General features: G+C 40.7%; 2 protein-coding genes across 2 annotated transcripts in view; one reads left to right on the top strand and one right to left on the bottom strand.

Annotated features, from left to right (window-relative positions):
* The window catches only part of LOC310777607 (ATP-binding cassette sub-family G member 4-like), a gene marked incomplete at both ends in the record, with an annotated part of 46,674 nt that overhangs the window by 29,022 nt on the left and 4,075 nt on the right, over positions 1-13,577 (top strand). The window contains 5 exons of the mRNA XM_083637980.1: positions 6,661-6,784; positions 7,327-7,441; positions 8,074-8,216; positions 8,874-8,972; positions 9,074-9,242. Of these exons, the coding sequence (XP_083494106.1) occupies positions 6,661-6,784; positions 7,327-7,441; positions 8,074-8,216; positions 8,874-8,972; positions 9,074-9,242 (650 nt within the window). The remainder of the gene's footprint in view (positions 1-6,660; positions 6,785-7,326; positions 7,442-8,073; positions 8,217-8,873; positions 8,973-9,073; positions 9,243-13,577) is intronic.
* LOC310777394 (uncharacterized protein) lies at positions 640-5,075 on the bottom strand (the record flags this gene model as incomplete). The annotated part of the gene is made up of 2 exons (XM_083637721.1): positions 640-2,237; positions 4,898-5,075. 2 exons carry the CDS (start codon positions 5,073-5,075, stop codon positions 1,192-1,194), a joined length of 1,224 nt encoding a protein of 407 aa, XP_083493847.1. The 3' UTR covers positions 640-1,191.

The raw sequence follows: 13,577 nt of genomic DNA, 5'->3' as shown, positions 1-13,577 counted from the left end.
TGGCCCATATGACCTTGTAAGTAATCCTCAATTTCAACTACCGATATTTTCTACTGACAGCCACTTTAATTTCTTAAATTCAGGAGGACCAACATGTCATGGGACTATGATCCAATACCACCCTGATTAGTTTATTTTGAGCTGTTTGAAGTTTTGTTTTTATTCCCTTGGGGGCGCTGCTGTACCATGTAGTAGAGGCATGCAATTGCATTTTCCCTAAATGATTTAACAATGTGTGTGTGTGTTTGTGTGTATATATATATATATATATATATATATATATATATATATATATATATATATATGGCATATATATATATATTATATATTGCAGGTATCGCGCATATTTTCGGCAATTCCCGCATATTTCTGATTTATAAAGCGGGGCAGTCCTGCATGCGTTTGTGGGGGGTGATGTCTGTTAAGGCTGGATTCAGACAGGATCCAGCGCAGCGAGACGCATCTAGTGCAGCGGAGTATGTCACTTCACCTGCCTTCTCCTCTCCTCCCCTTCAACGAGCAAACCAGGAAAATACAGTACGTTTTTAAAAGGGTGTAAGCTAGTTCGCAGCTTTAGTTTGGATTCCCTCTTATCTATTTTGTTTGAAACCTGCTATTTTACAGTTTCACCCTGATCGCTTTCAGTCATGCCCTGCTGACTACTGATTCATATAAAAAGGCAAGCTTTCATTGACAAAACACCCGGACGATTTTTTTTTATTGTGAAGAACTTACAGATACTTACAGATAGAAGGATCCAAAACACTTAACACTTGGAATATTCCTTCTCTAACGAGTTGAGCCTTCATACAAGCTTGAAGCCAGACTCCGAGTGGAGAGGACGCGTGCACACACACATGTTTATCTCCTCCAGGTGGTGCAATTCAACACAAAATCAAACAGTTTAACGGAGTTGTCAGAGCGCATTTCAAACGTTTGCAAAGGAAAACGGGGAAGAGTAAAGCGCTCATTTTACTTTCAATTTTGTTACTTTCGTTTTCCTGTGGCATGGACTCTCTTGTGAGCTGATGGGAACATTCACCCACAAAAAAGAGAATGATGATATACGGGAAAAAAACTGCATTAACAGGTGGATGGAAACTAAAGGTCAGGAGAAAAATAGGTACGAAATGGACATGTTTAATAACAACGTAAGTTTTAAGTGACAAATCGTACCAGCGTGCTTCAATGTCAAAATGCGTGCCTGCTCTGAAAAATGTGTGCAAGTTGGCAGGTCTGGAGATGCTTGGCGAGAGTGGAACTCTGGCTAAAGTTCTTCCCGCAGTGCACACAGCTGTAAGGTCTCTCCCCTGTGTGCACTCTGAGATGCTTTCTGAGAGAGGAACTCTGGCTAAAGTTCTTCCCGCAGTGCACACAGCTGTACGGTTTCTCCCCTGTGTGCACCCGCAGATGCTTTCTGAGAGAGGAACTCTGGATAAACTTCTTCCCGCAGTACACACAGCTGTACGGTTTCTCCCCTGTGTGACCTCTCATGTGAAGTTTCAAATCGTCCACACGGCAGAATCTTTTCCCACAGGTGTTGCAGGCGTGCGGCTTCTCACCTGTGTGGATTTTACCATGTGCCTTGAGGTTCCAACGAGAGCTGAAAAACTTTCCACAAATTCCACAGCTGAAAGGCCTTTCCCCCGTGTGGCTTCTCATGTGCGTGTTCAAGATGAATGGCTGGCTAAAACCTTTCCCACAAATGTCACATCTGAACGGCCTCTGACCGGTGTGGGTTCTTGCGTGAATTTTTAATTTTGCCAAGCAAGGAAGCTCTTTACCGCAGGTGTTGCACTTGTGGGTTTTCTTGTTTGGTTCCAGCTCAGTACTCCTAGTTGATCCTGCATTCCCACAGCTGGATGCTTCGTAAGCTCCGCTCTCGGCTACATGATAGTTGTCAGAGAGGAGCTGGTGGTCACTGTCTGCTTCTGATGCTGCAGAGCCAGATGAGACGTTGGCCAGAGACTCTTTCTCGTCTACACTCTGAGTTTGGTAAGGATCTGAATGCAGAGACAGATGTTCACTGTGGTCACGTCCATCATAAGCTGGAGCCAACTTAAAGATATCCCACAGTAAAGGCTGCTCTCCCTCCTGACTTGTGAAGAGTTCCTCCTGTTCCTCTTTAATCTGTGGAGGCTCTGGCTCCTCCTGGTCCAGACTGAAGTTCCTCTGCTGGATACAGCGCTGCTGCTCAAGCAGAACCTCCTCCTTAAGGACAGGTGGCTGTGGGGGGTCTGAAGCACAAAGTAAATACTGTTGTTTACAGTCAATTTCATTTTTATTGGTCAATTACACAATTCCGATTGCGGAAATCATATGGCAATCTGTATCTACATTTTATATTGATATTTATATCGTCTAGCCGTCTACTGATATGATCATGCAGCATTTCTATTCTACTCTAGAATTTGTGCGAGGCTATCTTTGGTTGCAAGACTGTGACAATGGCCGTCTTTGAACCTCTCTCACTGAGCGATGCTGGACCACTGTTTTTGTAGCCACGCCCACCAAAGATATCGCCACGTTTCTGTGAAGTTCAATGTGATGACCAACGGTTCGTCTCGGACAGCCCAAAATCACAGTGTGAAGGAGCCTTTAGTCACGCCCCTCTCCTGGGTTCGGCATGGGACCAAAGGGATTTCATTCCTCATTCATTTCCCCATAGACGTTTGGTAAAAAACCTTATATAAAGAGTTTTACTTGGCCAATCCAAGCGATTCAGCTATATTCAGAATCCCGAGGGACCATGGTACATTTCACTCTGACCTGGTTTGTTTCAGCATTTTAACCCTTGTGTCCTAATGCCGCGGAATCCTCAATTTACTCTTGGTCCATCTGATGGACCTTAACGAGAATACTGTACTAATTTATAAATATTAATTTAAATTTTTAAATTTTTGACTGTTTATAATTCATTGGTAACTTCTTCCCTAATACCTCATACCAACATTTCATACCTATTCGAATTTTAACCCCTCAAATGCCAGTGTACAGTAAGTACAGTAAAAAAAAAAAAGTACATAAAAAAAAAAAGTGATTTTTTTTCCCCCATTTCCATAAAGACAAACTGGCTTTGGGTCTGATATTATGGGCAGGTTGGGGTGTTTTACAAAAGTCACCAGTGCAAGATGCCTAGTATCAAAGATTCGCAGGCATGATGTCACAATAGCTATGACATCACTAGCCTATGACATCATCAGTGATGTCATGAGATGATTTTTTGTCAATAATATGTCACTGATGACATTACTGATGATGTCACAGACATTGTGACATCATCAGTGGGTTTTTGTATTTTTTGTAAAAATAGTATTTTTTCATATTTTGACCCAAAAATCCAAAAAGCGCATGTTTTGGACTACCAGCTATTTTCCCCAAAAAACACAAACGAGCTTTAGTCCAGCATCTATCCTGGTCTAAAGGCTTCAAATCAGTAGTGTGGACTGTCAAATTCAGTTTTCTAATATTTTCCCATCTTTGGCATAGGAATCAGTTTTTTTTACATTTCATGTAAACTGTATGGAATTGATTGCTATGCCAAAACTGGGGGAATATGGGGAAATAGGCAAACACAGTAGAAACTACAATTTTAACCCCTTGAGTCAAGGTGAGATGTGTAACATCAAGGAAATAATGATTTTTTGAAAAATTTGCTGGAAGTAAAAAAAAAAAGTTCTTTTTGTGCAAAATTAACATTGAAATCAATGGGACAACTATGCAATGGACTTTGAGACCATGTAACTCCCCCAAAATTTCTACCAACTCCAAGGTTAGATATTAAGGTCAAAGTTCAAGGTATTTGGTCCAGGATGCCCGCTGAAATAAATTAATTTTGTGAAAATTTGCTGGGAGTACCAATAGAGTGGTTTCAATGGAAGTCAATGGGTCCATCAGATGGACTAAGAGTAAATTGAGGAGTATTTTTGGAAATAGGTCTTAGGATCGTATAAAGATGATAACTATGATTGATTTTTGTCAAATACCCCCCAAAAAATACCTAGCCTTAATTTAAGACCATATACTCAAAAAATGTCGAAACGGCCCATACGCGAATGCAGGAAAAGTCCATCAGATGGACTAGGAGGACACAAGGGTTTTAAGAAATGACTGCAGAATTAAATTCCTGAGTGGTCAATCTCACAAGGGGAGACTCAGGCACTCTATATGAATATCTGCAAATATCAAATGGTGCAAAATTAGTCTGGATGGTAAAACCTCACTCCGTGACTCCCGGCTATGGCCGGAACGTAGGAACCAAAGTGCTGGGCTGTAATGTTTTGGATCCAACAAGTTTCTTCAAGGAATTCTTGGAATATTTCGTTTGGTATGGGGCCATGCTTCGAAGTTCTTATTTTTTCTCTAACTCATAGCGACTGGTGAGGTTAGGCTGCCTACTGCTGCATTTCTATGGGGGAACGAAAACACTGCGGACCAGAACACAGGACCGGAACACGGGGCGGGACGTCCTGCCTGTAGTAATACATACCAAGCTAGTGCAAAACAGACTAGAAGTATGCAGGCGATTGGTATATAGATCAAGTTCAGAACAAACCTTTCATCATACTCAAAACTGTAAATTCTGCACACAGAGACATCTTTTTCACCTTTTTGTTTTCTGAGGCAAAATGAAAACAAGAGCAAACAAGAAGGTGATGATAGATTAACTAAAGCTACTTTTTATTTGTCGACGTATTAACTGAATAAGTGTGTGTGTGTGTGTGTGTGTGTGTGTGTGTGTGTGTGTGTGTGTGTGTGTGTTAGTGTTAGTTATTGTTCAGCCCTACCAAGAACTGATAATTACAGTGGTTTTCTCAATGGATACATCTGGCTGCTAAGGTGGGAATGATACTCTTTGTTTCGACAAGCCTACCAAGAACATAGTGACGCCACCAACCTGTTCTGTGCAGCTTTATGTCCGGCTTCAAAACGACATCCAGCAGCCTGCGCTGACGACAGATCTCCTCCTCGTACACTACTATAGTCTTTACAAACACTCCTAATATTTCCTCAGCAGCTGCAGTTAGTCGCTCGTTGACGAACGTCCTCAAACTTCCGAGTGTAACGTTCGACATTTCCTCTGAATTAGACACGACACAGTATACAAACAACGCAGCTAAAGCTAAACCAACTCCTTCAGCTAAGCTAATAGCTATCGTTAGCCGTGTTTACTTCCGCCGGACTCTATACAATGTTACACTACTTTACACGGAACCATAGGGCGCATCCGTTGGGCTATCTTTAAAGCGTATCTAAAGCTATAAGAGCTATAACAACATCAGTAAAATGAGGTACGAGCTGATATTGTATAGTAGATATTGCAAAAAAGGAGTAGACATTCATATCTTTAGACACACACACAGGTCGAAACCAAACTGGGTGCATTCGGTTCCGCATCAAATGTCTTCCCAACGGAACCGTTCTTCTTCTCGAGTTTCAAGGCGGATCGCAAACCAACGTTTTTAGGTGCACACCGCCACCTACTGCACCGGAGTGTGTCATAGCATCATGGTGTTTTCGGCCACAGAATTGCTGCTCACTGGATTTTCTTTTTCTTTATTGTATCGCACCATTCTCTGTAAACTCTAGTGTAGACTAGAGAGACTGTAGCCTGCAAGACAAGTCCCAGCAGGAGGTCAGCTGTTTCTGAGATGCTGAACTGGTACCAACAATAAAAAGACCTCACCTTGGTCAGAGTAACTTGATCCTGCATCTTGCACATTGTTTGGTTGAACAAAAACAATCACCATGTCTGCAATTCCACAATGCACTTTGTCAAGTTCATCAGTTAATGGTGGCCATATTATTTATCCGATTTGTGTTACTGCAAGTTGATAGATAAAAAATAAATAAATAATTAAGCTGCCTGCTTTTTTAAAAGTCCAAATGACAAATGTGCAGTGTTGGGGGTAACTCATTACAAAAGTAACATATTACATGTAATATATTACTTTTAGCAGTAACTCAGTAATATAACTTATTGCCAATAAGATTTCAGTAATATTATACCAGTTACTTTGTCAAGTAACACAAGTGACAAATTGAGTTACATTTTTTTAATCAAAGCAAATATTTAAATAAAGATACAATAATTTCCTAATCAAATTGTGTGTTCTTATGCAAATAACCACTATAGATGACAATAACAAAGGAAGGAAGAAACATTTAGAATTTTGGATTGTTTACACTGACTTCAAGGCGGTTGAAATTATTTTTTAGGATGGTTCCGGGGCAGCGATGTCATTCTGCTGCTGCTGTTGTTTTGGTGAAAGTAATGCAAAAGTAGTGTAATTAGTAACGAGTTACTCTACACAGACAGTAATATTGTAAAGTAACTTATTACTTTCAAATGAAAGTAACTAGTAATATGTAGTATATTACATTTTGAAAGCAACTTGCCCGACACTGCAAATGTGGGTGGTGCCTTTGGAAAAGTGGCACACCCGGCTGCATATGTATCATCAAAAGTATTGTGTCAATCAGACTTTTGGTGTGGGAGGTGGAGGTATGACATGTTCAATCTGTTTATTTATAAACCAGTTCTTTTAACAAAAGGATAGCCTGATATATCACCAAACAAACTGATATATCCCATCTCATGAACTTACTAAAGTCATTTTCCCCCTACTCTTTCCCCCTCCTCTATGCCTCCTCCTGCAGTGGTTTGGACAGTGCCTCGTGCTACCAGGTTGTCTCCCTGATGCGTTCTCTGGCACTGGGGGGGCGAACCATCATCTGCACCATCCACCAACCCAGTGCCAAGCTCTTTGAGATGTTTGATAAGGTAACCTGCCCCTTTACCGCCAATACATGAGAAGATTAATGCATAAGAGAAGGGCGGAACGATGGAGAAGAATTCAAATTTCATTTTGAGAAGGTTGCAGCAACATTTGCATTGGCTTTAAAGAAAGAAGAGTGCCAATTTATTTTTCAGACAACTTTTAAATTTTAAACAGGCTGTTACTTCAGTTTTAATGCACGAAAGACAAAAACCATGTATCATTATTATTTGTGTGTCTCTCTCATCTCGCGCTCTCCCAGCTTTCATGCATCATGTGTAGCCTGCCTTTTTTGGAGAAAAACACAAATTATTAATCAAATAGTCTTTATCCATCTTAAAACATGTTTGGGGTTGGATCCTTCAATTTAGTATTTGAATTATATTAATATGACATGAGTTTCAGTTAGCTTTGTACAGAAACAGCCGGTAGACAAACTTTTTTACTTTTATACTTCATTAGATTTCAGAGCCTGTACTTAAATTTTTTTGCACAAACTTAAGTCAAGAATGTGTGTACTATTCCCATATCTGCTGTCTTCCTGCAGCTCTACATTCTGAGCCAGGGTCAGTGTATCTACAAAGGCACAGTTCCTTACCTCATCCCCTACCTGAAGACTCTGGGCCTGTACTGTCCTACCTACCACAACCCTGCAGACTTCAGTATGTTCACTTAACATCTATCACACTCTGACAATATACCGTATTGACCCGAATGTAAGACGACCCTCCCCCCCTTCAAGACTCATTACATTTTTGGCAAAAGCCTTTTTGAAGTCCAAATCTTGTTTTTTGAAAGTAAACAATTTAATTTGAAAATTATAATAAAAACATGTTGAATAAAACAAGGTAGGCTGTTGTTTTGGACATCTTTTAAATTAAATCATGTTTTCAATATCTTATAGATGAAATTGTCACATTTAAATTAAATTAAATGTAATCACATTTGTAAGCGACTTATGGTATTTAAACACCACAAAATACAAAATATACTGTAGCCTAGTCTATTGAGAGGCGGTGGCTCATTTGAAGGGAACACTCATTGTACAGATATTTGGTGCCATCTGTTGTTGTGAATGTATTACAAACGTCTACTTTAGACCCTGAATACGACACAACTTTTTCAGATGTATCTCCAGGGGGGAGGATGACTTATATTTGGACCAATACGATACACAGTGTAAGCTGTTGTTTGAGTTGACTTATTTGAAGTCTAATTCATGACATTATGGTTCTGCAAATTGAGGATGATCTTTCTCCCTCCCTCTCCCCCCCTCTCTCTCTCATTGGTTCAGTCATTGAGGTGGCGTCAGGAGAGTATGGAGACTTGAACCCTATGCTGTTTGAGGCAGTGCAAGGTGGACTGTGTGCCGTAGAGGAGAAGAAGAACCAGTGCGATAAGAAAGGCCCGTCAGTCTGTGCAACAAAGTGCCCTAAGGTGGGTACTGGTCTGCGTGAGGTGCTGGTGTACAGTAAGCAGAGGTGGAAAGAGTAGCTACTGACAAATCCTACGCAAGTACAAGTATTGTTACATTAGTGGAAAATGAACTCAAGTACAAGTAAAAGTACTAGTCCAGGAAATTACTCAAGTAGGGTGAAAAGTAAAGTAAAGTCAAAGTTGTACTTTGCGTTACTTTAAAAATGTGTTATATTTGAATTATAATGACATTTCACACATCCAGCATACGTCACCAGACTTAGCTAAGCTGTCCCTGTCTTTGTCTTGTCTTTCATACTGAAATCTGTTCAGATGCAGCAGGGATGCTCAGTTCAGACATTCTCTCTTTTTCCAGATGAGCTAGAGCTGCTAGCAGCAGCAATATCACAATCAGATACATCCATGTAGCTCTGGCTATCATCAGCAGTGTCAAATGAAACTGAGATTTATGAACTAATGTGATGATGGGGATCATTACAATTTTGTGGATCGTCTACCCCTGTCTAATTCAAGTGGCCAGTCTTGAGGGTGATTTAATTTAACTGGCCACCGCACTAACGAGCCACCAGTTGGGCACCCTAAATGGGGAAGTGATTCTGGAGCTGTTAGCAGAGACATTTTTCATTGACATGGATTCCCCTGTTTTAATCTCCCCAGGACTCTGGACACATAGAGAACCATACCTTTGCCACAAGCACAACGACACAGTTCTGCATCCTCTTCAAGAGAACATTCATTACTATATGTCGAGACCAGGTGGGTGACCACAACATCTGCCAGAAAACTACAGGACAAATATGATCTATGGTCACTGGTTGTCATCCCTATGTAATCTTGTGCTATCTTTCCATTTGCAGGTGTTGACCCACCTGAGACTGATGTCCCACATCTCCATAGGCGTGTTAATAGGCTTGCTGTACCTGAACATTGGCAATGATGCAAGCAAGGTCTTCAACAACACGGGATTCCTCTTCTTCTCTATGCTCTTCCTCATGTTTGGAGCGCTCATGCCTACAGTCTTAACCTGTGAGTAGTCTATGTTCAAACCTACAGTCTTAACGTGTGAGTAGCCTGTGTTCGAACCTACAGTCTTAACCTGTGAGTAGTCTATGTTCAAACCTACAGTCTTAACCTGTGAGTAGCCTATGTTCAAACCTACAGTCTTAACCTGTGAGTAGTCTATGTTCAAACCTACAGTCTTTTTTTTTCCAACATTGTATTTATTGTTTTTCATTTATCACATTTATACAAATTACAATACAAACATTCCATACATATCCCACCTCCCTCCCCTCCCCCCGATAGCACAACAGAAAGATAAACAAACATACAAAACAAAAACAAAAACACACCGACATACAGACCATGATTCTTCTGGGGGCTGACTAATTTAGCTTACATTTTTCAGTTACATCTTGACTCATGTACAGGTATTTAGAATGGAATACAGAGAGCCAATGGAATAAAGGAGCAAAAAAACAAAATTCAAATAAAAACAGAAACAGTCAGTCAAACAGTCCCAGGCGCTTCCATCATGCCGGCCACATCTGTCCTCTCTAGATAACAAATAAAAGGGCCCCAAATGTTGTCAAACAGTTCCTGTTTACCCCTGATGATATATGTGATTTTTTCTAAGGGCAGCGTTGTTGTTAATTCAGAAATCCATCTCCCGATCCCCGGCCTACCAACCTGTTTCCAAGTTACGGCAATAACTCTTTTGGCCAAAAGTAAACCTATATCCAGAAACCTTTTCTCTCTCCTTCTGATGTTAAAATTAAGTGGGTATAATCCTAAAATAAAAAGCTTTGGATCTAAAGGTATTTGTATGGACAAAATATCTTGAATACATTTTCTTACTGCATCCCAAAATGTTTTGATTTGGTTGCACTGCCATAGACAGTGGAAAAGTGTACCTTTTTCTTTTTGGCACTTGAAGCATAAATCAGGAATGGCACCATTGTATTTATTGATCTTTTCTGGCGTTACATAGACTCTCATCAACCAGTTATACTGCAGCAATTTAAGACGTGAGTTAAACGTTTGGGATTGTGCTTTATCACATGCCTCCTCCCAGTCCCCTTCAGTAATGTCTTCATCATCTAAGTCCTCTCTCCATGCCTCCAGTCTCTCCATGGAAGACTCTGCAGACTGTCCTACCAGATGGTTATATATCCTAGAAATGATGCCTCTTCCTATACAGTTCATCAACATTACCTCTTCTATTGCAGACATAGTGGGAATAGTTAAAGATTGATTTTGCTGTTTTCTGATGAAATCTCTCACTTGTAAATAGCCAAAGAATTGTTTGCGATTTATGTTGTATTTATCTATTATTTCCTCAAATGACATCATCTGATCCCCATCTGGTTCATATAAATCTCCTATTTTTTGTAAGCCTTTTTCAGCCCAGTCTTTAAACCACCCAGACCTCCCTATGGGGAAAAGATCGTTCCTCCATATTGGACTGAAAAGTGAAAGAGACTCTGTTTCTCCCAAAAATTGTTTGACTTGCCGCAACACCTCAATCATGTTTTTAACTATAGGATTTTCAGTGCTTTTCTTGAGTTTTTTAACTTTAGCCGAGTATAGGTAGCTTGGAAGAGGTAGACTCAACCGATGGCCCTCCATCTCCCTCCATAAGGGAGCCTCTGTTTCTGTAAAATAAAACATAATCGTTCTCAGCTGAGCTGCCCAGTAATACCAGAGTGGGTTGGGACACTTAAGCCCTCCTCTATCATAGGGTAAATACAGTAACGACAGTCGCAACCTGGAGCGTCTATTATTCCATAAAAATCTGATAAACAGTTTCTTTAGCTGAGAGAACAAATTGCTCGGAGGTGACAATGGTAAATTTTGAAACAAATACAACAGCTTGGGAAGTACATTCATCTTGAGGACATTTATTCTCCCTATTAATGACATTGGAATCGAAGACCACCTATCTACTGATTTTGAAATATCCGACAGCAATCAAACCTACAGTCTTAACCTGTGAGTACGGTAGTCTATGTTCAAACCTACAGTCTTAACCTGTGAGGAGCCTATGTTCAAACCTACAGTCTTAACCTGTGAGTAGTCTATGTTCAAACCTACAGTCTTAACCTGTGAGGAGCCTATGTTCAAACCTACAGTCTTAACCTGTGAGTAGTCTATGTTCAAACCTACAGTCTTAACCTGTGAGTAGCCTATGTTCAAACCTACAGTCTTAACCTGTGAGTAGTCTATGTTCAAACCTACAGTCTTAACCTGTGAGTAGTCTATGTTCAAACCTACAGTCTTAACCTGTGAGGAGCCTATGTTCAAACCTACAGTCTTAACCTGTGAGTAGTCTATGTTCAAACCTACAGTCTTAACCTGTGAGGAGCCTATGTTCAAACCTACAGTCTTAACCTGTGAGTAGTCTATGTTCAAACCTACAGTCTTAACCTGTGAGTAGTCTATGTTCAAACCTACAGTCTTAACCTGTGAGTAGCCTATGTTCAAACCTACAGTCTTAACCTGTGAGTAGTCGATGTTCAAACCTACAGTCTTAACATGTGAGTAGCCTGTGTTCAAACCTACAGTCTTAACCTGTGAGGAGCCTATGTTCAAACCTACAGTCTTAACCTGTGAGGAGCCTATGTTCAAACCTACAGTCTTAACCTGTGAGGAGCCTATGTTCAAACCTACAGTCTTAACCTGTGAGTAGTGGTCTATGTTCAAACCTACAGTCGTAACCTGTGAGTAGCCTATATTCAAACCTACAGTCTTAACCTGTGAGTAGTGGTCTATGTTCAAACCTACAGTCGTAACCTGTGAGGAGCCTATGTTCAAACCTACAGTCTTAACCTGTGAGTAGTGGTCTATGTTCAAACCTACAGTCGTAACCTGTGAGTAGCCTATGTTCAAACCTACAGTCTTAACCTGTGAGTAGCCTGTGTTCAAACCTACAGTCGTAACCTGTGAGTAGCCTGTGTTCAAACCTACAGTCGTAACCTGTGAGTAGCCTATGTTCAAACCTACAGTCTTAACCTGTGAGTAGCCTATGTTCAAACCTACAGTCTTAACCTGTGAGTAGCCTGTGTTCAAACCTACAGTCGTAACCTGTGAGTAGCCTGTGTTCAAACCTACAGTCTTAACCTGTGAGTAGCCTATGTTCAAACCTACAGTCTTAACCTGTGAGTAGTCTATGTTCAAACCTACAGTCTTAACATGTGAGTAGCCTGTGTTCAAACCTACAGTCTTAACCTGTGAGGAGCCTATGTTCAAACCTACAGTCTTAACCTGTGAGGAGCCTATGTTCAAACCTACAGTCTTAACCTGTGAGTAGTCTATGTTCAAACCTACAGTCTTAACCTGTGAGTAGCCTGTGTTCAAACCTACAGTCGTAACCTGTGAGTAGCCTGTGTTCAAACCTACAGTCTTAACCTGTGAGTAGCCTATGTTCAAACCTACAGTCTTAACCTGTGAGTAGTCTATGTTCAAACCTACAGTCTTAACCTGTGAGTAGTCTATGTTCAAACCTACAGTCTTAACCTGTGAGTAGCCTATGTTCAAACCTACAGTCTTAACCTGTGAGTAGTCTATGTTCAAACCTACAGTCTTAACATGTGAGTAGCCTGTGTTCAAACCTACAGTCTTAACCTGTGAGGAGCCTATGTTCAAACCTACAGTCTTAACCTGTGAGGAGCCTATGTTCAAACCTACAGTCTTAACCTGTGAGGAGCCTATGTTCAAACCTACAGTCTTAACCTGTGAGTAGTGGTCTATGTTCAAACCTACAGTCGTAACCTGTGAGTAGCCTATGTTCAAACCTACAGTCTTAACCTGTGAGTAGTGGTCTATGTTCAAACCTACAGTCGTAACCTGTGAGGAGCCTATGTTCAAACCTACAGTCTTAACCTGTGAGTAGTGGTCTATGTTCAAACCTACAGTCGTAACCTGTGAATAGCCTATGTTCAAACCTACAGTCTTAACCTGTGAGTAGCCTGTGTTCAAACCTACAGTCGTAACCTGTGAGTAGCCTGTGTTCAAACCTACAGTCGTAACCTGTGAGTAGCCTATGTTCAAACCTACAGTCTTAACCTGTGAGTAGCCTATGTTCAAACCTACAGTCTTAACCTGTGAGTAGCCTGTGTTCAAACCTACAGTCGTAACCTGTGAGTAGCCTGTGTTCAAACCTACAGTCTTAACCTGTGAGTAGCCTATGTTCAAACCTACAGTCTTAACCTGTGAGTAGTCTATGTTCAAACCTACAGTCTTAACATGTGAGTAGCCTGTGTTCAAACCTACAGTCTTAACCTGTGAGGAGCCTATGTTCAAACCTACAGTCTTAACCTGTGAGGAGCCTATGTTCAAACCTACAGTCTTAACCTGTGAGTA

Source organism: Poromitra crassiceps, assembly GCF_964638095.1.
Source record: "Poromitra crassiceps genome assembly, chromosome: 5".
Lineage (NCBI taxonomy): Eukaryota > Metazoa > Chordata > Actinopteri > Beryciformes > Melamphaidae > Poromitra > Poromitra crassiceps.
This window is presented reverse-complemented; position numbering and strand designations above follow the sequence as displayed.